This window comes from Ursus arctos, unplaced genomic scaffold, assembly GCF_023065955.2.
Source record: "Ursus arctos isolate Adak ecotype North America unplaced genomic scaffold, UrsArc2.0 scaffold_1, whole genome shotgun sequence".
Taxonomy (NCBI): domain Eukaryota; kingdom Metazoa; phylum Chordata; class Mammalia; order Carnivora; family Ursidae; genus Ursus; species Ursus arctos.
In genome coordinates, this window is record NW_026622763.1 from 4,887,997 (window position 1) to 4,915,620 (window position 27,624).

The 27,624-nt window shown below is 35.0% G+C and overlaps 1 protein-coding gene across 3 annotated transcripts in view; it reads left to right on the forward strand.

Annotated features, from left to right (window-relative positions):
• Positions 1 to 26,727, forward strand: part of MAP3K2 (mitogen-activated protein kinase kinase kinase 2) — an 80,340-nt gene extending 53,613 nt beyond the window's left edge. For 2 of the 3 annotated variants that reach the window (XM_026510202.4, XM_044388311.3), the window contains exons 8-17: positions 1,791 to 1,921; positions 2,737 to 2,816; positions 4,185 to 4,252; positions 4,427 to 4,522; positions 4,887 to 5,093; positions 6,552 to 6,700; positions 7,074 to 7,205; positions 11,229 to 11,358; positions 16,683 to 16,860; positions 17,615 to 26,727. In XM_026510202.4, the coding sequence (XP_026365987.1) occupies positions 1,791 to 1,921; positions 2,737 to 2,816; positions 4,185 to 4,252; positions 4,427 to 4,522; positions 4,887 to 5,093; positions 6,552 to 6,700; positions 7,074 to 7,205; positions 11,229 to 11,358; positions 16,683 to 16,860; positions 17,615 to 17,840 (1,397 nt within the window). In that variant the 3' untranslated portion in view covers positions 17,841 to 26,727. The remainder of the gene's footprint in view (positions 1 to 1,790; positions 1,922 to 2,736; positions 2,817 to 4,184; positions 4,253 to 4,426; positions 4,523 to 4,886; positions 5,094 to 6,551; positions 6,701 to 7,073; positions 7,206 to 11,228; positions 11,359 to 16,682; positions 16,861 to 17,614) is intronic. The other variant, XM_026510203.4, reaches the window with a different exon arrangement.
• Positions 26,728 to 27,624: the final 897 nt, after the last annotated feature.

The window sequence follows — 27,624 nt, forward strand, 5'->3', positions numbered from 1 at the left end:
TACACTTAGAGTGGTGAGCATTAGAATTGTCAGATCACTGTGTTGTATACCTGAAATTGTTTTAACATTGCATGTCAACTAGACTTCAATAAAAATAAAGTAAATGAAAAGAAAAATGAGTTATTAAGTAAGGAGATGAAGAAACTTTCATAGCAGTTTTTCTTCTCTATCTCCTTTTAGTAGTGAGTATACTGATCTTCTTTTGTAAATAAGGGTATATGGAAGGAATAAAAATACTAGGGGCAGAGTGATCATAGCTGTTACAAAGCTTAAGTAAATCCCTGGCTCAGAGTTGAGTTCCTAATTATTTCAGAGTCAAGTAGAAAGTTTTCTTTTCTGTGTACATCTCTTGGTAATCCTTTTGTTCTCTTTCTCCCTATCTCCTCACTAAGAAATGTTGGCATATACTTGCAGTGACCCTTTTTATAAGGCAAAGCCTTTTTGCTTTAAATCTGACCAAAAGTTAAATGCTCACATAACTTCCCCATATCTTTTTTTTAATAGTTTAATTTGAAAATATTCAGAGAAAACGGGAGAGTTGTGTTAACAAACAATGTTACTTCTATAAAACCAGGTAAAAATAAAGTGGATTATTGTCTCATAAGAAATGATGTGATTTATTAGATGAACTATATTAGATTTTCTCATTTTCTAAACTGTGAAGAAATTTAAATGCCAGGAATATGGCTTGTCATAAAACCTAATTTTAAAGTACCCAAGAATAAAATTCAGGATTCCAATTTGAAAGCACTCGAATATGGCCTAAGTGATTTAAGAAGTAATCTCACTTTAGGTTTCTTTGGGTTTTTTTCTAAATTTACTTTTTTTAATTATGTTCAGTTAGCCAACATACAGGACATCATTAGTTTTTGATATAGTGTTCAACGATTCATTAGTTGTGTGTATCACTTTAGGTTTCTAAAGATTAAGGAAAGGGAACGGAAAGAGCATCATGGAGCCAAATGTGCATAACATTTGTTCATTATGAGTAATTTTACCACAACAGTACCTTTGCAAAGGAGGGATTTAGTCTGTTTGTTTACCCTAAGTGCTGGCTTTACGTATTTTTTAGTCTATTTTTAAAATTCGAATATAATTAACATACAGTGTTATGTTAGTTCAGGTGTACAATTTAATGATTCAGGAGTTCTGTACATTTCTCAGTGCTTGTCAAGATAAGTGTACTCTTAATTCCCCTCACCTGTTTCACCTGTCCTCACACCCACCTTCCTTCTGGCAACTACCAGTTTGTTCTCTAAGAAAGGAGGGATTTAGTCTTTCGTTGACAGATGAGGAAACGGGTTTGTGGGGATTGGGTAACTTTACCAAAGCCATACAGTTGATAAATAACTAGAACTGAGATTTAAACGGGTCTAAAGCCCACATTCTTTCCACTACGTTATGATGCCTTCCATAAGTTCCGTTAAAGGGTAACATATATCTAGGTACAAATGATCCTTGGAAGTTCACAAGCAGTGGCATCTAAAAATCTTTATTATAATATCAGCCCCATAATGCAGTTGTCAGCAGTTAGAGGAACATACCACCTAATAAGTATAAATGAATATTACAGTGAGGTTAATAATTATAGTAGGGTGAGAGTTTAAAAAGGTATAAATACGTTTGAAGATTTATAGAACTGAATATTCGGATAAGTTTTAATATAAACTGGATTTCAGTAGCTAAAATTATTGGTAGTATGGTCCAGAAATCCTGTGTGCATATTTAGTTGAAACAAAAATTAGTTCCCAGTTGATATTTATAAAATTGTATAATTTTTTTCCTTTGAGGTCCCACTAGTAGAGATAGAAGCTCCCCTCCCCCAGGATACATTCCAGATGAATTACACCAGGTTGCCCGGAATGGGTCATTCACCAGTATCAACAGTGAAGGAGAGTTCATTCCAGAGAGCATGGACCAAGTAAGCAAAAGTTGGATGTCATTTTTCATTTCATTTAAAGGGGTGTTGTCAGGATTTGTGTGGTTCGGCTAGTATCCTATGTGTGTGTGAGTGTGTGACCTCTTCTCCCATCCTATATCTTCCCTTTTAAGTGAGCAAAATAGTAAAACACATAGGAAAATGTCAACTAACTTATATGTGCCTGTGTGCATTCATGTATAAACAAAGCTGGAGTAAGGCTGGTTTTCTTACTTTGCTCATCTATAAATAAATGAATGCATTTGTTTGTAATCATGGGGTTAACATTCAGATTTTTGACAGTTGAAAGATAGAGTAAAATTTCAAATATTTAACTTTGTGAGGCTTACGTTTGTCAACTTTGTAAAACGTTTTTAAATGTTTTAATAATGTAGTAGTCATGGTGTCATTTCTCAGTTTGAGTGGTGGGGGTATTGTTCAGTGTTGAGTAAGCAAAGTTATGTGAAATCTTTTAGCTTTTAGTTATTAAGCTAATAGTCTATAGAGAAAATATTTTTCTCTTAGGTAATTTTGAAGTTACCTACCTATAAGGGATCACTACATTTAAAACATTAAAAAATTAGTACTCTGAGGGGAGGTGACTGCTTTTAGATATGGGGTCTTTTGGGTACTGAAAGTGTTCTCGGATACTGGTGAGGGTTGCACAGCTCTCAATATACTAAAAACCACTAAACTGTACACTTTAAATGGGTGAATTTTACAATATATGAATTATATCTCAATAAAGCTGTTTAAAAGAAACTGGTAACTTCTGGTTATATCACATTGAATCATGGAGGAACTCTTTATTTTTCTAGATGCTGGACCCATTGTCTTTAAGTAGCCCTGAAAATTCTGGCTCAGGAAGTTGTCCATCTCTTGATAGTCCTTTGGATGGGTAATATTGATTGTAGTTCTCATTTTTTAATATATGTGGGTAAATATGTGTATATATAGCATGTCGGAGGAATGTAATTGATACTCGTCTATACTTAGGGCAAATGAATTTTTTCACAGTTTGGACAAATCCCTTAACCTCCTAGGTTAAGATACCCTCCTGGGTATCTTTATCAGGTAAAATGAGATCTGTTTATGAATATTTCTGCTTGGCAACATTTTATGTTTGAAGCTAAATGCAAACTTAGAATTTATGTATGTTTACTTTTAAAACTCTTTTGGTGGGGTGCCTGGGTGGCACAGTTGGTTGAGCTTCCAACTCTTGATTTTGGCTCAGGTTATGATCTCAAGGTCGTAAGATTGAGCCCCCACGTAGGGCTTTGCGCTCAGCGTGAAGTCTGCTTTGGACACTCTCTCCCTCCTCCTTTACCACCCCTCTTTTGTGTGCATGTGTGTGCACATGCATTCTCTCAAATAAATCTTTAAAAAAATACATTTAGTTTTGGAGGTTTCATGAGTTGTTTCACCTGTTCAGGATTACATTCATTCTGGCACCAAATTATAGATAACGTACTTTCTTGGTAATTGTGGCCCAGTATGTTGGCTGTCATTTAAAATTTAAGTACTTTTGTTTTGTGAAATAGCAGTTCAGGAATATAACTTGGGTGAAGTTGCAACTGTGAATTTTTTGTTACAGGTGCTCCTTCTCTCCTGGTCTCAATAAGACAGTGTTTGTTTACATGTAGCACACAGAGTCCATAAAATCTTTACCTATTTGATCTCCTCTGGGATTTCGTTTTGGAGCAAATTCTGAAAATGTAATACTTCATGGGAATACACATTTAATTTTTTTTACCTGTACACATGAAACCTTTGTGCCCGTGTCTACCTCAAGATAGATATTTGAAACATTTAAGAAATTCAGGAAAGTAGTAATGTGAAAGCTGTATATTGAACTCTTAATATTTGAGAGTACTGAGCACTATGTATTCACACCCACTTGATGAGTTGGAAATTATTATCTTGTTTTTATAGATATGGAAAATCTCAGAAAGGTGATATGCCAAGGTTGCAACTGCTAGTTAAGTGGTAGAGCTAGGTTTGAAACACAGGTGTTTGCCAACATCCATAATTCCAAAACTTACCATTTTTGCTGCTGTGCCCTATGGGCTAATTTTAAAAGCCAGGCTTTTGCCTCCCTGCACCAAAAAGTGTTAAAAAAGATGTCTTTTTTTCAGTTAACATTTCAGACTGAGCTGCTTTATTCTTATGTATATGTATATATGTATAATTTCCACACATACATATACTGATATTTTAAATGTCTTATTTACATTCTGTTCATTTAACATGACATTTTTATTTTTAGAGAGAGCTATCCAAAATCACGAATGCCTAGGGCACAGAGCTACCCAGATAATCATCAGGAATTTTCAGGTTAGACTCTCCGTATTCTAAATGTTTAAATATTTATGTCATTAAACAGTGCTTTGGCTGAGAGGGAGAGGGGAATTTCAAAAAAAGAAATGAATAAAAATGTGTAAATGTGTTTTTTATTTAAAATTAGAGATATTTGACTTTTTTATAACATATAACTTTCTTATATCTCAGTAGACTATGATAACCCTATATTTGAGAAATTTGGAAAAGGAGGAACATACCCAAGAAGGTATCATGTTTCATATCACCATCAAGACTATAATGATGGTAAGTTTCTGGCAATTAGACCACAGCTTGTTAAAAATCTCAAAAATAAAATCAGAATTTTAAAATATCATAAATAAACCATTAGAAATAAATTTGTTCTAAATCATTTAGTTTTCTGCTTAAAACAATTTTTGAAAGGAATTAGGTAACTAAAACTATGCTAATATCTTAGGTTTATGCCAGTTTACCTCATACTACTCTTAAGTTTAAAAATATGTAATCAAATAAGCATTGCTATTTCTGTTTCTTAGCATAGTCAAGTCTAGTCACAAGACAGACATCTGTACCTTATGTTACAAATTTTAAATACTTTCAGTTATAACATGAAGAAAAGTTGTAAGGTAATTCTGTTTTGATTTTCTAGGTCGTAAAACTTTTCCAAGAGCTAGAAGAACCCAGGGGACCAGCTTCCGGTCTCCTGTGAGTTTCAGTCCTACTGATCACTCTTTAAGCACTAGCAGTGGAAGCAGTATCTTTACCCCAGAGTATGATGATAGTCGAATAAGAAGAAGGGGAAGTGACATAGACAATCCTACTTTGACTGTAATGGACATCAGCCCACCCAGCCGCTGTAAGTAATGGAAATTGGCACAGTGAGTGTTAGTAGAACTTCTGCAGAACTTTATAGTATTAAAAGGAATAAATACCAAACCAATCCTCAGGGTGAGACAGACTTCTCAAAAAAGGTAAAAAGAATGTTTCTAAAGTTGGTTGGAATGTCAGGTATAAGCTAATTACTTTAGCTGATTCTTTTCTCTTTTGTTAGTAAAATTGTTACCAACTTGTCATTTATTCAAATATGACCTTTAAGATATAATCTAGGGGGGAGAATGGTGTGTGGAGAAATGATTATAGTACAGTATTTAATCTAGATCTTGAATGTGAGTAGGATTCACCAGTTCAGGAGGTAATATATGCAGGAAGACATGGCATGTTCTGAGAATGGGGTTCTTACTTGAAACCATAGGAAAAGGACTAGAATGGTAATTAAGGCCAGATCATGGAGTATTTGGACTTTATCATGTAAGTAGTGCATACCAAGATTTGTGCTCAAAGGTATTTATTGCAGCAGTCTTTGCATACTTCACATTCATCCCTTTTGTGCTAGTATTGTCATATTTACATTTACGCTTGTGACCTAATACTACGTTGTTGCTGTTTTTGCTTTAGACAGCTATTTTTTTTGAAGTAATTGAAAATAAGAGAAGAATATCTTTTATATATCCTTCACTTTATTTCTGTAGACCTAGGAGTTTGTAGATTATAGATTATGTAGATCCCAGATTCTGTCAGGTATCAAATTCTTAAAAGAATTGCTTTTAACCTTTCTTGTAACTCTGCTGGTAATGAATTCTTTCAGCTTTTGTTTGTTTGTAAAAAATCTTTTTTTCTCCTTTATTTCTGAAAGATTTTTTTTTTTCTGGGTATAGAATGCTGGGCAGTTTTTTTTTTCTGTTAGCATTTTAAAGCTCTCTCTCCATTGTCGTCTTCTGGCTTGTATACTTTTTGAAGAAAGGTCTGCTGTAATTTTTATCTTTATTCTTCTGTATTTATAATTTATGTATATTTATGTGTACACTTATTCTTTATTCTTGCCTCTGGCTGCTTTCAAGATTTTCTCTTGTTAGAATGAGAGTGATATTCTTTCCAGCTTCCTACATTGTAACAGATGGAAAACTAACTACAAATATTGCTGCAATAAAGATTAGGAATAGTGCATCTGACAATCAGTGGTATCCTGGATTGAGTGAAAGATGCTATTACATTTTTAATCAGGGGGAGAATATAAACTTATTGGAAAAAAATAAGACGGGATATATGAGCCTTGTTTGGGTTTAGAATTCTTAGAAAATTGACTAAGGAGAAAAATATTCAAAGTGATGATCATTGTGAATTTGGATGATCATGATTTTCCCTTTATATCTAAGCATATTCAATTAAGGATATCACTAATGCAGTTTACTCATTTCGTCCTTAACCATTTGTGTGCCATTTGGCTGTTCCATTTTAAAAAGATGTTCTTTTTTAGCACCTCGTGCTCCAACCAACTGGAGATTGGGCAAACTGCTTGGCCAGGGAGCATTTGGCAGGGTCTACCTCTGTTACGATGTCGATACAGGAAGAGAATTGGCAGTTAAACAAGTTCAGTTTGACCCTGATAGCCCTGAGACCAGCAAGGTAACTACCCAAGCTACTTTGTCACATTTATAAGAAGCATTTTTACTAAATAAATATAACACAATAGAATTTTTGTTCTTTCTTAATACGAATTATTTGCGAAACAAATCAGTCTATAATTAGATACATTTATCTACTTTGTACTGTGAATTTTTTTTCTCTCTTAGTGCTCAGTTATATTCCTAATCTGATTTAATGTTGCTTTAATATACCATCAAGGACTGTTACAAAAGTTACTGTCTAGAGACTTTAAAATGTTTATTCCTTGGGAAGCAAAAATCTCAGAATGAAATCACCATAATGGTCCATGAAGTCGAATGTTTTGCTTTACTAGCAATGCTATAAAGACTTAACAGTAAGTTCTGTCTTTCAGGAAGTAAATGCACTTGAGTGTGAAATTCAGTTGTTGAAAAACTTGCTGCATGAGCGAATCGTTCAGTATTATGGCTGTTTGAGGGATCCCCAGGAAAAAACACTTTCCATTTTTATGGAATATATGCCAGGGGTAAGTACATTTTTTGAAAATAGACATCTTCTCTTTAAAGTCTTAGATGAGGAAAGAAAAACAACAGAACTTTGATTATAAAATGTTAAACTAGTTATGGACATTAAGGATATTTTGGAAGTTTTAAATTAGAGCTGGGTAATATAATTTTGTTTTCTATCTTCATTTATCTTTGTATTTTTTAACTTATTTTTATTTCTATGTATTTCTGTGTTTTTTTAAGTCATTTAAAAACAATGCTGAGGTATACTAAAATAGGTTATAGATACGATAGCAGTCCATACTCAGATTTCCCTAAATGCTCTTAAAATAACCATAATAGCTGGTTTATCCAAACCAGGATCCAATCCAGGACCACACGTTACCTTTAACTGTTATGTCCCTTACTTCTTTTTTAATTCAGAACATTTTTACATGACACAGGTTTGACAAAGAGACTGGGCTAGTTCTTTGACAGTCTCTTCTCATAGATTTCTCTATTTGCATCCTCATGGTGGTGTTTAATTTGTTCCTTTATCCTCTTATTTCCTATAAACTAGAAGTTAGATCTAATATCTAAATTAGATTAAAATTCAACATTTTTTTATTAGAATGCATCATAGATGATGCTGTGCATTTCATGTTGTATCCCTTTAGGAGATATACAATTTCTGGTTGTTCACTGTTAGTGATGCAAAGATTGAATGCTAAATTAGGATGATTGACATCCAGATTCCTCCAGTGTAAGGTTTTGTTTTTTCCTGAAGACCAGAAAGTAACCTGAGCTATTAGCAATGGCACATAAGAATATCTAGTTCCTGGGGTGCCTGGGTGGCTTAGTCAGTTAAGTGTCCAACTCTTGGTTTGAGCTCAGGTCATGATCTCATGGGTTATGAGATCGAGCCCCGCCCCCTGCATCCAGCTGCATGCTCAGTGGGCAGTCTGCCTGAAGAGTCTCTCCCTCTGCCCCTCCTTCTACTCATGTGCACATTCTCTCTCTCAGTCCCCTCCCTCTCCCTCTCTCTGTCTTTCAAATGAGTAAATCTTAAAAAAAAAAAAAAAAAAGTCCAGTTCTGTTTCAGTCATCTAAGGTTTTTTTTAAACACAGATTGGTAATCTGCCTGAATCAGTGGTTTCAGTAGGAGTTGCAAAATGTGTCTTGCAAACTATCATTCCTTCTATGTTATTTTAAGTATTTGTAGGGTATATATTTTAATATTGATACTTTAATACATTGATACTTTGATATATTGATACTATAATATTGATTTTCAAGATGGTGATGTATTTATTCATTTAAAAATGCATGCATTCATATAATTTAATTGGTTTTATATGTTATGAAAAGATTTGATTTATGGGTCTTTAAGTGGATTGTTTATTAGAATTATATGTTTCATGTACAAAGTTGCAGTGTAAGCTTATGGATCAATATCGGATAGTCATGGTCTTAATCATCCTGTTTCACAAGACCAGCAGTTAAGTTTACTTTCTTCCTTATCATCATGAATAATTAGTTGTTTATTGCAAAGAGCCTGTTGACAAAGTAAATTAGTTTTTTTTTTTTTTAATTCCGTTGGAAAACAAGTGTGGGTGATATATTAAATGCCATAGAAATTTTAAAGCCTTTTGACCTGGTGATTTCACAGAAATTCATTTTATAGAAATAATTCAAAAGAAAGAAAAAGCTGTGTACATTTATTTTAGTATTATCTGTGATGGAAATATCAGTTCCCACAGTGGAAGTAAGTTATGATGGCATTGTCCAAGAGGATTGTAAAGGCTGTGTAGCAAAGTTGGAGGAAGTAGTTACAATAAGAGAAAATAATATAAGATACTTTTAAATAAAGATTATGATATTTTTAAAGTATCTGTATTTGGACAATGACAGAAGAAACTTGAAAATGTGTTATGTTGGGATTGTGATTGATTTTTCTCTTTTATTCAGATTTCCATTACTGTGCAATAAATATTTAAATTAGAAATAAAAGAATAATTCTGAATAAGTGTGAGTAGGGACGCAGATTATTGAAGATAAGATTAAATGGTTAATTGGTTAGAACTGATTGAAATCACAAATGGAAATGGGTGATCTTATAGATTTAGCGATCTTATAGATTTAGCAATCTTAAGACTAAGCCAGGACTATTCAGGAAGAGGTGTTAGATCATGTTTCTCATTAGCCCTACTTGGTTTTGTAAGGGCAACTGTCTCTTCAGAGTATAGGTTGTCATTGAAATCATTTTACTAAATTAATAATAGTTCATCAACAATCTTAAAATGAATTATACATATGCCAAGCCCAGGCATATATAGGCCAGACGTACATGGTCTTAGACTTTACTGAATTTCCAAGTTTGTGAATGATGCTATAGAATTTCTCTCATTAAATTTAGTATGATGGATCTTTTTGTGCCCTAGATTTCCTGGTTTGCCAAAATTGTCATTCTGTTTTTCAGTTTTCCCAAATGTAGCATTCTTTTCCTTAGGTTATCTAGAACTACTTTCAGAACAGAACCGTAACTTTATTTTCAGTCCCTAGACTAGCAGTTGATTTCTCTCTCTCTCTCTCTCTCTCTCTCACACACACACACACACACACACACACACAGTTTTTTGCTGGCACAGTGCTTTGCAACCCATTCTGCTTCTTCACACTGAAGAAGAAAACTTTCTTTGGTACACGGGGGTAAATAGATGACATCAGTGGAGCTGTTAGCAGCTGTAGGCCACTGGCCCAACTACCCAAGGCCCAGAAAAGCCTTAAGTCTGTCACTTATTTTGCAGCCTACAAGTATTTGGGGGCTTATTATTTGGGCAGCTCAGTTCTAGGTATATTATTTTGTGTATTACTACAAGTAGACACATAATAAATAGACTGAACAAATGAGCCACATTGACTTACAGGTGCTTGGCTGCCTAAGGCTTTCCACACATGTCTTTCCAAGTTTGAGTCAGCAGAATTGCATCTTGCTGTCCCTTCAGGGATTGCTCATGGATAGTGGAAACAGCAAATGGTTAAACCTGTAAAGTCTAAGGAACTACTTTCATGTGACATAGTACACCGTTGGCCAGAACTCAAGGAAAGGCAGAAACATTTGGATATATTCTCTGTTTAAAAGAAAAGATTTTGTCCCTTAGGAATCCTTTTATTCCCATCTTTTAAAGTGCTGATTAGTCATCAAATTTGCACCTTAGAATCTACCAGTAGGGAAGGTTTTTCAAAATTTAAGTGCCAGTGTCTCACCTCAGAATGATTCAGCATTCTCAGAGATGGCACCTCATCCTGCCTTTAAAAACACGTAAGAAAATTTGAAATTCTTCTTTAATATATTTTCACGTTTTGAACTAGAATGTTGAGTATGTATATAAAGGAAAAACTTAAAAAATCACGTATGTGTTCTGATTTTTTAATCATATCCACTCTTTCTCCTGAAAAGTAAAGTAGCAGATATCAACAAAATAAATAAGATTCAAGTAGGGCATATTAAGAAGAGCAAATAGGAAAAACAAAAATATATTCAGGGCAAAAACAAGATTTTAAAAAACATGATCGCAAGGAACAAGAGAGAGAACATAGCCGTGGAAACAAGGACATCAGTCAAAAAATAGTTTAAAAGGCTTCTTTCAGGGGCGCCTGGGTGGCACAGCGGTTAAGCGTCTGCCTTCGGCTCAGGGCGTGATCCCGGCGTTATGGGATCGAGCCCCACATCAGGCTCGTCCACTGTGAGCCTGCTTCTTCCTCTCCCACTCCCCCTGCTGTGTTCCCTCTCTCGCTGGCTGTCTCTATCTCTGTTAAATAAATAAATAAAATCTTTAAAAAAAAAAAAAAAGGCTTCTTTCAGCTATGACCATGCTCTTCCACAGTTCTAGTCAGGGAATATAGTAGAGTTTATGTTAAATTAGATGGCATATAATGTCCTCACTGAGAATTCCTGTACTCCCCAGCTAAAGCCTCCCACTCGTGAACTACAGATTCTTTTTTTAATAGTGGTTTTCATTTCAAACCATAGCATAGTTTTCTTTTGTTTTCTTTTATCTTAGGGTTCAATTAAGGACCAATTAAAAGCATACGGAGCTCTTACTGAGAACGTGACTAGGAAATACACCCGTCAAATTCTGGAGGGGGTACATTATTTGCACAGTAACATGATTGTTCATAGAGATATCAAAGGTAAGTAATGAGGTATTTTTTATTTTAATTACACAATTTTTTTGTGACTCTGAATGAAACAAGTGATATGATTAAGAAATTTAGCATTTAAATTACTACATCTAAATTACTACTTACTACACCTTAGGAAACAATTCTGCTTTCTCACTGACACAGTCAATATTCTGATTAGTCTTGATGTTCACGTCTCCACAAGTGGGTAGCTCATCTGTGGGGGGTCCACAGAATCAGTAAATTTCAAGTGATCATGAAAATGAGAACATGTTTTCATACATGGGACATAGGCATTGGAATATAGTGGTTAAGTGTAGGGTCCCTGACATCAGCTGGCCTGATGCAAATTTGGGCTTTATCCATCACTTTATGACCTTGGACAAGACACATAATCTCTCTATGCCTCAGTTCCTCATTTTTAAGGAGGATAATAATAGTGTCTAACTCATAGGGTTTTTGTAAGGATTAAACGAGTTAGTGTATATAATATGCTTAAAACATTGTATTTAGAAAACTCTCAAAAACTTAGCTATGCCGATGACATACTTTATGTCGAGATCATTTTTAAAGCCATGGTAATGGGTGTCATTACCTAGAGAGAGAATAAGAAGAGGGAAGAAGACTGAGCTTTGATGAACTCCAACTCAGTTAAACTCACTTTTTAAAACTCAGAAACTCGGCTGTTTTCAGGGAGCAGGTATGTAAGGGAAGTGCATGACGTGAGACAAAAGCAGTTGGCAGGGGTGTTTCACATTTGAGAGTGCTTAACACTGGTACTGCAGAGCATACCCAGAGGTCCGATTCTGTAAACACTGGGCTGTGACCCACATTTGAAGATCACTTTATTTCATCAGTAAAAATACATATGCACACACATATACAGTTGACCCTTTAGCAACACCGATTTGAACCGTATGGGTCCACCTACTTATGGATTTTTTTTTTATATAAAGTGCAGTACTGTAAATGTATTTTCCTTGTGACTTTCTTATTAACATTTTCTTTTCTCTTGGGGCACCTGGGTGGCACAGCGGTTAAGCGTCTGCCTTCGGCTCAGGGCGTGATCCCGGCGTTATGGGATCGAGCCCCACATCAGGCTCCTCTGCTATGAGCCTGCTTCTTCCTCTCCCACTCCCCCTGCTTGTGTTCCGTCTCTTGCTGGCTGTCTCTATCTCTGTCAAATAAATAAATAAAATCTTTAAAAAAAACACACATTTTCTTTTCCCTAGCTTACTTTATCATAAGAATATAGTATGTAATACATATAATATACAAAATGTATGTTAAATGTATGTTATCAGTAAGGTTTCCAGTCCGCAGTAGGCTATTAGTAGTGTCACATCATAAATATGGTCATATTCAGGCCAAAGAGAACATTTCTACCCAGTTTCTGGTGACAGAATAAAATCTGCTGCAGAATGCCTGAGCCAGATCGCTTGTATGGAATGGAGCTTGTTAGTGAGTCTGAGAAGATGCGGACATGGCTCATGATCTAAAAGAAATAGGAACCTTTTACCTCAAGATCTGCCCAGTTTAGGCAGACCTCACTAGTCAAGTACAAAACCTGATAGCTTAAAGAACCACATAGGGAAATTGTTTGTGAATTATTCTATTAGGAATAATCTATTTAAGCCAGTTTCTCTCTAGCTTTCATAATGAGAAAAGGTAAAGGAACTGAGGGCAGCAACCCCCTAGGGGGTCCTCTTCTAACCTTGCCATGAAGAATGATAAACGATTCTGGTAAATGAGTTTGGAAGCAAGCAGATTTAAAAGCATTGCATAATGGGCAAATAGATTTGTAAGAGAAAAACAAGATATAAAACTGTATATGCAATATGATTTCAAGTTTGCAAAATTAAAGTATGACCTAGGAGAAGAATTTCCATATAATTAACAGTGATTATTTCCAAATGGCAGGATGAGTGATGGTTGTTTTCTTTTGCATACTTTTACTTTTTCTGTACTTCCCAAATTTTTATAATGTGCAATTTTTATTTTTACTTTTAATTTAGTTTTTTCATTGTGCAATTTTTAAATGGTGAGGGAAAAGGAAAGATGGTTGCTTTTAAAGTTAAAACCCATGAGCTTATAATGAAACTTAAGATAGAAACTAATTGATTGTTGTTGCTAGGGAACCAACTTATTTCATAATAGGGTTCCTTTACTCTGCTTTTGTGTTACAGACTATACTATGGAGGACTAAATACTAGATGAAAGGAAACTTACCTTTATAGAAGTATGTTGGCTAACAAATGAAAAAGGAATGATAGACTAGTATCATTTTGTAACCACTAAGGAATTAATAGATATAAGTACTAAATATGAATAGTTGCTGACATCACTAAAACAGAGATAGTCCAGCATTATGTACTTCCTATTTGTAGAATAATACATCATCTGTGTAAGTAGTTTTGCCAAAGAAATTGGACCTGAATCTGATCAAGCCTCTAGATTCAGCTACTGAGTTATAGAACATATATAGAACAGATGAACATGTTAAATGACTCCTTGGGTTGGAGTCAGCAAGATCTAGACCATAAGAAAGCGATAGGAAACAACTTAGATTCTTCATAAATTATAAAGAAAAAAAAGAGAGGGAACTCTAGATTAGGAAGGACGTATCATTGAGTCTCAATGTATGGACTTTTGTTGCATTCTGATTTTTTTAAAAATGTTAAAAAATAGTATATATTTAAAAATACTAAGGAGTTATTGTCCATTTTCTTAGGTGTGATGTTTGTATTTTAAAAACATGTAGTAAACTCTTTGTTGATCATAATGTGTTGAATTTGCTTCAGATAATATGAGAGGGAGGAAGGGGTGGCTAGCAGTATGTATGGTGGGGGAAGATTGTCCTGATGGTTGTTGGGGCTGGGTTATGGGTACATATACTATCCTGTCTGCTTTTGTATGTTTGAAAAGTCTCCTTAAAAGCTTACTTTTAATGTAGTTAAAATGAGCTTTAAAAAATTAGAAAGTTATTTTGCGAGCTTGGCTACACATTTTCTCTTCAGCCCTTCATATGAGTAGGCATTGGTTCACCACTGGTTCACCACTGGTGATTATTTTATGGTTCTCCCAGTCTGTGACCTGCCCAGGACTGTTCCTTCCCAGCTCATAGACAGAAAAAACTAGTCTGTTTGTTGTCCTTCCTCTGGCTAAATCAGACAGTGGCTTTTTTTTGACAGAATCTTTCTGTAAGTTTTGGATGGTGGGAGGTATTAAATGGGCAGTGTTTTTTTTTTTTGAGGGTCTGGTACCATGGCACACGTAGGCTTATGGCATGCAGAGAATGGATCCAGGACCCTCCCCTGAAGAGAGGCTTTGGGGAGCCATCATTGACTAGGCTGAGGAATTTTCTGGGAGAACAGAAAGACAAAGTACAGAAGTCCATGATGGGGATGCACAGTCTACATTCTCTCTGTTCTGTAATGAAGATTTTCTCTACTATTCATTCTCCTTCTTAGAGGCCATTAAAAAAAAAAAAGGATAAAAGGACAAATAAGGAGTTGGGTTTTTTTTTGAAATATGGTTAAGGTTATAGAAGACTTAAAAATGAGAATAAAAATAATTTATGTAAGACAAACCAGCTTTATAATCCCAGAAGAAAGATTGAGTTCAAAAAATGATGAAAGGGAGAAGAGAGAATAAAAAAGAAATGAATCTAGATCTTGATTTCTGATACCATTCTCCACTAAAAGGAACCAGGCTCTTTGGAGGAATGACTGATTCTAAATTCTAGGATTCCTGTTGCAGGAAATATACAAGTTGAGCCCAGAGCATCTTTTAGTGCCAGAAAATAAGAAAACGCTTAAAAACCACCACCACAAAAAACCCAAACAAAACAAGAACACAGTGATTCAGGGTATGGCCAAGGGACACAGAAGCCAATACAAAGAGTTCCCAATGGCCAAAGCTGGAACAACTTGAGCAAAAAAATAAAGTCATATTTGATTATGACTCAGAGTCATATCCATGTGGTCATACCGATATAAATGAAAGGTTGAATGAATAAATGCAAGAGAGGAGACAAATGTCCCATGCAGAATAATTACAAATAATTTATGTAGCTACTCAGCCTGGAGCATAAATCCTCACACCTTGGAATATTACTCAGCTATCAAAAAGAACGATTTCTCAACATTTGCTGCAACATGGACGGCACTGGAGGAGATAATGCTAAGTGAAATAAGTCAAGCAGAGAAAGACAATTATCATATGGTTTCTCTCATCCATGGAACATAAGAACTAGGAAGATCGGTAGGGGAAGAAAGAGATAAAGAAAGGGGGGTAATCAGAAGGGGGAATGAAGCATGAGAGACTATGGACTATGAGAAACAAACTGAGGGCTTCAGAGGGGAGGGGGGCAGGGGATTGGGATAGGCTGGTGATGGGTAGTAAGGAGGGCACGTATTGCATGGTGCGCACTGGGTGTTATACGCAACTAATGAATCATTGAACTTCACATCAAAACCAGGGATGTACTGTATGGTGACTAACATAATATAATAAAAAAAATTAAAAAAAAAATCTTCACACCTTGATTGTGGGCTGCACATAGTGAACTTCTTCCAAAGAGTGCTGTAGGGAAGGGAGGGAAGAGTAACTCACAGTGGGGAGTTCAGCAAGCATTACCTCACACCTTGCAATCAAGGCCCTTTTGTAGTAAATTAAATTAAAAGTTTATTATAAAAGTAAATGAAATTTTAAAACAGAAAGCTGAGAGCTTACTTAGGAGAGATTTAAAATATAGAGAGAAATTGAGAAATAAAATTAGCATAAAACAAAGTCCAATTCTAAGAAAAACTATAAAATGTAAGATAACATTAAATTACAGTAGAAGGGAAAGTGCTAGAAGTTGTTGATTATGAAGGTCCCATAGGAAGTTCCTGAGGAGAAGCTAGCTTCTCAGGGAAATAAGTTGCAAGATGGGCTTCTCGCTTTGTCACAGAGAAACTGGGGCAGAGAACCTACTGTTGCTTTCTGTATCCTTCTCTGAGCTTCACATTCTTAGCCCTTTTCTTCTTTCTCTTCTTTGTCATCCTCACCTCCTACTGACCCCAGTCCTTATCAGTGGGCAAACCTCCTTAGGTTCTAAAGCGCACACAGCTGACTCTAAAAATTTAGTGTTTGTGCAATAAATCCTTAATGAGCCTTGATTGTGTGACTGGCATTATGTCAGGTACTGTTGGGAAGACAAAAAGCCTAATTTTGGAGACAGACTGATGAGTCTGCTAAGTAATTCTTTGCCATTGTTTTTTTTTTTTTTTTTTTTTAAATTCCAGACAGCCAATAAAAGTAATGAATTGAGGATGTTTTCATATTTTTAGGTGCAAATATTCTGCGGGATTCAACAGGCAACGTCAAACTGGGAGATTTTGGGGCCAGCAAACGGCTTCAGACCATCTGTCTTTCAGGGACAGGGATGAAGTCTGTCACAGGCACACCATACTGGATGAGCCCCGAAGTAATTAGTGGAGAAGGCTATGGCAGAAAAGCAGACATCTGGTAGGTTTTGATGCTAGGTTTGCCTAAAAACACCTGCCTTCTTACGTAATTCCACCCAAAATGGAAATTACTGAGCCAGATTTAAATGACCTTTTGTACTTTTGAAATAGGGTGTCAGGATTACAAGGATTACTTTTGTTTTAATTTTGCTTCTTTGTGGCTTAGTAATTAGCTAAATAAATGGAGTTCTTGAACCTGTCTTCCTTTGTTTAGGAAAGATGTCATCTAAAACAAATTTCAGCATTAGAAAACTACCTTTGTTTTATTTCCCTGAAGAACTTTAAGAGTTATTAATCTCTTTTGTTAGTATCATGTAACTTAATCTTTAATTGCTTAATAATTTTAAGTTAGAACATAAAATGACTATTTCCTACTTCCTACCCAGAAATGTGTTTAATAGATACTCATTTTAGGCACCTGAAGGCAAATGGAATTTCTAATGTTTGTGTTCTTTGTAAGATGAAGACAAAAAATTATATTTAATGTCAAGTTAGAGAATTATATAAAGCAAATGTTATAAAATGAATGATGTTCTTTGCCTAACCATTTGAGTTAGTCCTTAAATCGTGGTTTATTTTCATTGATTTTTTATGTTTAAATTATAGTTTTATATAATTACAACCTTTTAATGAAACTTTAAACTTGAAATCAAGTTGTATTTCAATGTAATAGACTTCAGTTCTGTTTCTCATGTTGTAGTTAAGTGGCTTTCCTTCATGATGATACTATTTGTGTAATTTTTTATCCCCCATAGGAGTGTGGGCTGTACTGTGGTGGAAATGCTAACTGAAAAGCCTCCTTGGGCGGAATTCGAAGCTATGGCTGCCATCTTTAAAATCGCCACTCAGCCAACAAACCCAAAGCTGCCACCTCATGTCTCAGACTATACTCGAGATTTCCTCAAACGGATCTTTATAGAGGCCAAACTGAGACCTTCAGCTGATGAACTGTTAAGGCACATGTTTGTGCATTATCACTAGCAGCCAGTAACCTCTCCTGTGCCTCTATGCAGCTCCCATCAATTCATTCACCTTCTCTCTGACTGCACTTTTCTTTTTTATAAAAAAGAGAGATGGGGAGAAAAAAAGACAAGAGGGAAAGTATTTCTCTTGATTCTTGGTTAAATTGTTTAATAATAATAGTAACCTAAATTTTTTATATTTAATCTTTTTTTTCCCTTACAAGAACTTGAAACTCCCTTTTTTTTTTTTTAATTTTTTATAATGTACTGATGTGGTTCAGAGAGATAAAGCACTTTAGTACATAGTTGCTCTTTTTAGTACAAATCATTTAGAATACCTAAGGATTGCAGAGTCTTTCCCCATGTCACTAACAGATTGGTGGTGTTGGGGAGACATGGAAAACAAGGAGAAGAAAATGATGTATGATTTGTAGTTTTTAGTGATTAGTATTTAAAATAGGTCCTCATTTGTGGGGTTGAGCCCTAAACTTGAGTTTAGGGTAGGTACTCAACTTAAAGAATATAGGTTCCTTCTTATATCTGTATTCTTTAGATCCTAACCTCTGTCTACCAAGCTTTTTGCTCAGTAGGAATCTTGATAGAAAATATGAATCTCTGAGAGGTATGTTTATTTGTTAATCCTAACCAGTATAATAGGCAAATACACTATAATAGATCCATGTTACTGGAATCTATAAACCTTGAGGGATAGCTTTCTGCTTTAAAAAAAAAAAAAGGTACTATTTCAGAGTAAAGCAGATATGGGAAGTCAGTGAGCAAATCCAAATTAAAAGGCAAAAAGAGATTACTCTAATTCAGTGTGTGGGCAGAAGAATCCACATTTGCCAGTTAATAGAAATAATGAAAAGAAGAACTAAATGTTGTTTAGTATATTTTAAACTATGGTCTTTATTGGAGGGATAAAGTCCCAAAATTAAAGGAAAAGAGAAATAATCAAAATCATGTATACTACATTTTCCTATTTCTAGCTCCTGATTCCCCATAGATAACATTCTTTGGGAACTAAGAATTTAACTTGGAGTATCCACATGTTAAAGCTAGTGTTATGAGATAAAAATCCTTGTTCTTGGGATCACAGAATAGTTACCGTGTAAAACTGGTTCTCAAGTGTCGGGTGGGGATCATTTTGCTTTGCATTTGGCAATGCCTGGAGACAATTTTTCATGTCACGACTAGAAGGATGCTAGTGGCACTGGGTAGTCTGAGGCCAGGGATGCCACCAAAAAAACTACACTATACAAATACAGCATCCCCATTTGCCAACAAAGAATTATCCTGCCCAAAATGTCGAAAGTGCCGAAGTTGAGAACCTGATGCAAAGACCAGCCCCAGTTATAAACTGAAAATAGCCATTTACAGAGCAGGTTCCTTGCAAAAGGTAAATTTCAGAGAGAAAGTGATGTAATGCATAATAAAGGTTTTACAAGAGCAGATACCACTACTTCAAGTCAAGGGTGAACAATCTCAACAGATACCAAATAGTAATCCTTTCCTTACCAGCTGTGTATTACACCCAAATCAGTAACTTCCACTGTAGAAACAAAATGAATTTAAACATGGAGCCTATTAAACCCAGCCATCTGGATATATTCTTTCCTCAAAAATCAGTTCATAAGTGTGGGAAAAGAAAAGCATATCAAAACAAAGTATTAACTACTTTATAGGAAGGTTTAAAACTGCCAAGTATTTCTAGTATAACATATCCACCAAAAGCAAGGACATCCAGTGGAAAGAGGCAGCTGGGAAACTCCCACTATCTCTAATGGACTTGTGCTACTGAAAAATATGAATAGTGGCAGTAATTTAGCTACTTGCAGTTTGTTTCAGCATAATAAAGCAAGTGCTAAGTACTTTTAAAGGTTAGGAAATAGTAGTCTTTCTGGAGGCCCCAAATGTGAAGCCTTTCATGGGATTCATAAGGGACTCTGGTATTTTATTTTCTGTTAAAAGGTATGCTCTTCTAGGGACTCTCTTAAAATACTTTGTTTCTGAAGTTAGGTAGATCTTGGTTTCCTGTATCAAGGTCCTATCTGGCATTTTCTGTAGGAATATATGAAATTCCACTAGCTAGTGTGAGAAAAAGTCAAAGCACAAATATGGTTGTCAAAGCTTCTCCCATACCTTTATAATCAAAGGAAGCAGCTTGCAAGGAAGAATATGAATTAGTGGCCCCTCCCCCTTGAAAATCAACTGCCAAATCTTTGCTATAAACATAGTCCCCAAGGATGTGGATCTATTATAATTTATCTTTTATGACTGAAGGCATCTCTTCTGCTTGAGCAAGATCATGGTATCTGGACCAGTGGGCTTTTCCTTCATTCCTTTGTCTTGTGTGGTTTTGATTTCCTTTTAGCTCATTTTTGGTCTGCCAGGGTAACCAGCAGTGCAGAATATGAGACAGGTGTTCTTTAGAGAGAAATCTTGGGGGGCTGTGAAGCCCAAGGCAAAATCGTTTGCTTTTTCCAGTCTCTTTTTTCATCTCTAAATGCTATGGAAGATAAAACCACCTGAAAAGAAACTACTCCTTTAACACTGCTGCAGAAGACCTTTGTTTTATAAGAAAAATATGGGAAAGTATTGTTCTTTATGTAAAGACTTAAAAATAGACTAATAGTTTACAGAATTATTATATAAAATGTGATGTGAATTTATTTCAAACAAGTTGTAAAGGTACCAAAAATGACAATAAAAGTTAATATATATAGCAACTACTAGAACAAAAAAGCTTGAAGTGGGATGAGGTATGAAAGACCAAAAGTAAATTTAAAAAATTTTTTTTGAAAGGAAACCCCTTTATTAGGGGCAGTTAAATATGACACTCCAATTTTTTTCTTTCTAATGGTATGAATCAACAAATGAAATTTGAGCTTTTAAAAGTGACTCTAAATGTATTTTGTTTTTTAAATGCACAACTGATTCTTCTATACTGTAATGTTTCTTTGCTGAGGCTGGAAAATGGCCAGACTGCTGACTTTGTGCCTTTAAAATGCATTCTGCTTTGATAGTGGCAGACTTGGTGCTGGAGAAGATTCACTAGCAGTCTTATATGTGCTTTTCAGGAAATATATTTCTACTTAGGCCTTGAGAGATTCAAAATGGCATGACTTAGGCTTGGACCAAATATAAGATCTTTTACATTGCAAACAAACTGTATTGAATAAAAGGGTTGAAAAATATCGTAATGACTAATGGAAATTTTGATGGTTGGTAATTCTTTAAAATGTATTTAAAAGTATACAGACTTTGAAATTTTCAGTATGACTATCTTGAAAATTTTTCAATTTTTCTCTTTTACAGAACATGTTTCTAACTTGAAAATGGTTAAAGACGATCGCCTTAGAAAGTTCTCAAAGGCAGTCAACCTTATATAATTTATAGAAGAGATTGAAATGTTAATGCACAGGCTGAAATGTAAAAGGAAAGTTAAAACTTATTTCAGAGTAAATTGAATTGGCTTTCACTTGAGAGAGCCATTATTTTATTCCCAATGGAAAGTACATTAAAAAGGTGTAATTATTACTTTTTTTTTTAAGAGCTCTCTGCTGTTTTAGCTCTTACATATGTCAGGTCTGGTCTGTAGTACTTCTGAGATGGAGTTGTTATAAGATATGTGAAATCACTAAGAAAATCAAATCTGGGTAGTTTATAGGGACGACCAAGTTTGGGTGCAAAAGCCAAGATATTTGTCAGATGCGAACTCTTTGAGCCACAGCAGAGCTCTGTGCCAGTGGTTTCATTTGCGGCCTAGAGACCAATAGCTTGATACAGAACCACCTGGTTGTCAGTCAAGTATAGGAATCTATCAATTTCTTTTAAAGAGGGTGAATCTTTTTCACTTGCTTATTCAATAATTGTGGCCTATTTGTCAGGTACAAGATTAACTTATCCTTGAGTAGGTCACAGTCTAGGAGGAACATGGGCAAACAGACTTATTTTATGGCATACCCTAACTCTGAAAGTTCAGCAGTGGTGTTTTAAAATGTTGCTGTTTTTTATGAAATGAAGGGAAAGCAATTTTGGGCAATCATTGGCTGTTATAAACTAAAATGCCATTAACAGGGATTAAAAGTATCCCCAAATTGGAGGGACCCCATAGTTCAGGCGGCCTCTGTCTCAGGACTCCCCCTTATATAAAAGTCCAGCCCCTACTCAGTTCTAGTGGTGAGGGGCATATATCCCATAACATAGTGAGATTTTTTCCCCCTGCTTTTTCTTTTAAAGGGAAAACTTTTTTTTTTTTAAATCTAAATTGTTAAAATGCCCAAAACATTTGATAGAAGTTGAATTCTTTCAACAGTGTTACATATGCTAGGATCAGGACAGTTTCTTGAGACCTTATTGTTGTATTAAGTTTTGCCTTTTTACAAATGTAATGCTCGTATTTATTTGAATTTTAAGATTGATTAAGTGTTAATGAAAAGCAATTTAATTGTTCATTTTTGGTAGTGCCTTTTTCTCTGTATGCCTTAATTTTATTTTATATCAATAATAATTCAAGTTACCCACCGCAGTGAAGGTTTTTCCAAAATCAATAGGCTTCAAGAGTTCATTTGGCCTTAGGACTGTATACTGGCCCATAAACCTTTCTTAATGCCTGCTTCCTCCTCCTACCCTTCTCTACCTCTTTTTGTTTTACATATATATATGTAAATATATGTATATATGTCCATATTTTACATATATATATGTTCAAAGAGAAACATTAGCATTAGTCTGTGATAGACACACTGCAGTCTCCACTAGACGTGAATGCCTACAATAAGGATAGAAAGAGGTATTCTGATTCTAAAGAGACATAGCAAATTGTTTCGCATTTTGGTAACTTGACTTTCAATCACATTGGCTGTCCAAATTCTTTGTATATCATGGTTCAGTTACGATTTTCATAGCAGAGCTAGAATGGTTAATTTTGCCCTAAAGAGGTCATTTAAATGGTTTACAAATGTTAAGGCAATGAGACTTAGGGCAATGTGCAAGGAATCCAGGGATAACAGTTCTGATCCTTACTTCTTAACTAACATTTTGACTAAAGCTCTAGCTTACTTTTCTGTGAAGAGAGAGAGAATGTGTGTGTGCGCGCGTGTGTGCACGTGTGTGTGTGTGTGTGTGTGTGTGTGTGTGTGTGTGTTTGGGAGTTGGGGCAGGGTGGGAAGGAAAGGAAAGGATGAATATTCAATTAGATTAGTCTCTGTTCTTAGAAGAACAACTGAAATGTGTATGACCTACTGATGATGGATGAGAGTAATTGTCTTCGGGTAGGAACGCCAGCACATTTTCCACAAGTAGCTAGTACAAGTGATTGTTTAATAAAGGTATTTATTGTAAATTGCCAAGCTCTTGGTTGGTAAAAGTAGATTAAAATTGAATTTATATGTGTGTATAATAGTGAGCTTATATATAATTCTGAAATAGAAAATAATTGATTTTGCATAGTTCTTAATGAGCTATTTGGAATAGAAATTCTTCCAGACATTATGAAAACAAGCTTCCTTAGCTTACCAAGTGTTCAAAAGGAAATTGTCTTATACCTCTTTTTGGTTGGCTAGGGGAGACGTGCTGTGAAGCCACTGTTCCTACTTCATAGTTGTCTTTAGCTTTGCTTTGACTTCTGCCACAGTCTGGACAGGATGCCATAATAGGTATGGGAAGTATCAGGGCCAACCATCTCTCCATACTCACCTTTCAGAGCTGTAGATGGTGATGAGCTTTCAGGGGAGTCTAGAGAATCTTCTTGGTGATAGAGCGGACATGGTTCAGTTTCAGAAAGTTGAGGGAGGAGTCATAGTTGAAGAGAATACATTTTTATTTGTTGCCTGTATACAGTCTCATATGTAATTCTTCATATTTTTTATAATTATGCATTTAAATTGATTGTAATGTGATATTTTTGTTAATAACAGCAAAGGCATTGAGTCAGTGAGTACTGTTATTTCCTATGCCTGATGACTCCTTGTTTGTATTTACAATCTGTATTATCAGAATCACTTTAAACCAAAGCTTTTATATTCCCTGCACACATAGCCAAAATGATTATCACTGTTACTTCTGCCCACCTGTAAGCTAATAGTATAAACATGTTAAAACAGGTACTTGTAGAATTTGTATCCCAATCTGTCCTTCAAGTAAAAAGACAGGTGCTCGGTGTTTGCATTTAGACATACAGAACTTCAGCTATTATAGAACTACATAAACATTACAATTTGAGCTTGTACGTGTGCCAATCTTACTGTCATTTGACCATAGATGCATATACATATACGTTGACATATGATGCCTCAGGTTGGTGGCATACTTTCTTCCTAGTGTCTTAACATTTATGAACTTGTGTTTGACTTGAGGGGCATTTTAGGAAAGCTGTGAAGAAAAGTAGGTTATGGGCTGATGTCTGCTTTGTGCCATGGACATTTTGGAACGTAAGGAAGAGCCTGTTCTCCAGTATACATGCAGAATTTGTCCCCAGATAAGGATTTCTGAGTCCCTTCATGCCAGTTGAGAACGGTAAAGTTTGTGACTATACTGAAAAGCACTTTTGTGTTCATTTATTTATATATTTTTAGAATTAAAAAAAAAAAACCCAACACATGTAACTAGTGGTGATTTTAGCATAAGCATTACTTGGAGGGGAGAGATAAGTTAAGAGAGTCACATCTTAAGCTCTATTAGATACTTAGGCTCCAAAGTGGATTTGACATATTCTCATTTTTCCAAAGACTTTTTTCCACCTGAAATAAGAAGAGAGGACTAGTGGAAACATTTGAGTTGGAAAGGCTTATGGGCAAAGGAAAGTGGGCCAAACCCTTGCAATATACCCTGTTCACGTGCAAGTACAGTGTCTATGGATAAGAATACTTCTTTAAAAACAAACAGTTGTTTGTAATACAATCTTAATTAGTAAGTAAAAAGTTTACATTTTTTCTATTGCTATTGGTTTTAAAATTTGCTACCCTGCATTCTGAAGTATTATAAGAGTTAATACCAAAAATACTTTTAATGTCTGACATCTCTTACATTTCACATGGTTCTTTTTATTCAAATATCATTGTAAATAAAAGTAAACTTGGATAAATTTGAGAATAAACTTTTAATTGTTGCAGACTATGATTATCAATTTGTAAATTTACCCTCTGACCTAATGTACATTTTTTAATGTAGCCATTAAATTGTCTATATTTAATCTATTAAATAGTTTCTCTCTGTAAACGTTTTTAATCTCAGTTGAATGCTGGGCAGTTTATAATTATGTACAAAGATGTTTTTTTCCTATCAGAGTTGACTTTTGCACATTTTTGGAAATGTTTAATTTGTACACTGATTTACTACTCTGACCAATAATTGTTGATGGGTGTATGAGTATCATGAATGCGTGCATTGAACTACTGTCTGTGTCTTTATGTTTTAACTTCTTTTAAGATGTAGCCATCAGTAACTGCACTGCTATTACTGACTTAAATGGACCTTCTTGCTTTTACAAAGTATACTTAACTATGGTTCTATCTTTGTTGAAGAACTCAGGAGTTCAACATCACTTTCTGATTTTATATGTATTCTAAAATCCATGACTAAGTTGAAAGTATGCTTGTAACTCTGCGTATCAGGGGATGTGTGTGTGGAGATGTCTTTCTCTGTCTGTAGGCACATGTATATATCCCAGTAATTTCTTATTTTAATTTCATTTCTACATTTTTATGAACTTGTTTTATAAGGGTACTGTTTAGTTAGAATAATTAAATATATATAAAAGCTTTCTGAGAGATTATTTACTATATGAATATATTTTCAGCTGGCTGATCAAAAATATTTTTTTAATTTTGTTTTTAACCATTTAAAATGTATTTGTATTTCCAGAATTGGATGCAAATTTACTTAGATATCAACTAAAATACTCTTGCAAGGAAGGGCATTGAATTCTCTTCTGAGAATTCTGTGAAATGCAAATTAAGAGGAAAAATAGGTTTTAAGGCAGTAGCAAAAACACACTGTCCATTAAAATGGCCTTTGAATTATCAAAATATTGAAACTAAATTGTCTTGAAGAGATGTCAGGATTTTTTTATCTCCAATTGCTGTTGGCCTGTTTGAATATTTCCTATATTCTACCCTAAAGATTTCAACTTTGAGTTTTTCTCTTACTGGGCAAAGTCAGACTGCATTTATAAAACAGTACATTGACATATTGTGATCTTTTGTAATTGACTATAAATTGGTTTAGAAATGTTTGAACATACATTGTTGTGTCTTTAGACTGTACTGTGTATTTTAAGTAACTGGCAGAAAAAGAATTGGAAATTAAATTTCCAGTCTGACAATGTTATTGTACTTAAGGAAAACCTTGTTTTTAATATGCGGTACCACGTAAAAATTATTTGTATTAGGAATAAAGTCCACTGTTGAAGTTGAATGTCACTAAGTGTATTATGTTATAAGGAGCCGGTATGATTAGAAAAACCTACCAGAAGCCAGATACAGTGTGGTATGTGCCACATTTCATGCACATTTTGACTTTGTGTTGCTCATTCAAAATTGTGCTTGTAAAAATGTATAAAATTTCTGAGTTTTACAGTTTTTTGTACTTATTTTTTCTTGCTGGTAAATAGCTTTTTTTTTTTTAAATCTAATGTGAAAGAAACCATGTTTATATTTTGTTAGTGATCAATGACTTTGTTTATATGGAAATTTGTATATTGTTGGCTCACATCTTTGTTTAGATTTATCGTGCATGAAGGCCTGCAATAATTAGCACAATGAAAATTGCTTTTTCTTACATGTTCATTTTTTTGAAAGATTGTGGTGCAAAGGCTTACTCTGAGTAACCTTCTGGACTTTGGAATGAATATAAATGAATGGCACTTTGAGTGTTAATAAAGCTGATATTTATTTCCACTGTGATTGATTTGTCCCGATCTGTTCTTGGACAGTGTGTTCTCAGTTTTCCCTCCTTTGCCTGAGTTGACCACTTTCTAGGAGACCAAGCACAGACTGACCTGGGAAACATTGCAACTAAATCTTCCCAGGATATGTCTGTAATCCTAACCCAACATGCTCTGGCATGTCTTTTAATGGACACTTCAGTTATCCAAATCAGAAGTTAACAGTGATTAAAAAAAAAAAAAAGCCTACTATCAGAGTTTAAGGAATGGGTGCTCCCACAGTATTAGAGATCGTTTAAATTAATACCTTCATCTAGAGGGCAACTTAGTGATGCAAGTCAAAAAGGCTCAGAATCTTGTATATCCTCTCAGCCAGCAATTCTCTAAGAATTAACCCTGTGGAAATGATTGCAGATGTGCTAAGGTTTATCTAGAAAAGCCCAAAATTGAGGTTCTATATGTCCCAACAATAAGGGCTGTTGTAACAAAGTATTAAAAGTAGGGGGCTTATAACAAATTTGTTGCCTCTGCTCTGGAGGCTAGAAGCCTGGAATCAAGGTGTCAGTAGGACCATGCTCCCTCTGAAACCTGTAAGGGAATCCTTCCTTGCCTCTTGTAGCTTCTGGTAGCCCCAAGCATTCCTTGGCTTATGGCAACACAAGTAACATCTTCATGTGGTGGTGTCCCTCTGTGTTTCCGTTTTTTATAAGGACACCAGTCGTAATGGATTAGGGCCCACCCTAAGAGCCCTTATTTTAACTTGATTGCATCTGTAAAGACCGTATTTCCATCAAGGTCACATTCTGAGGTACTGGAAATTAGGACCTCAAAAAAATCTTTTTTGGGGGAAACAAACCCATTACCGTCTCAACCTGTGACCCCTAAAAAGTTACATCCTTCCCGCATGGGAAGCCAA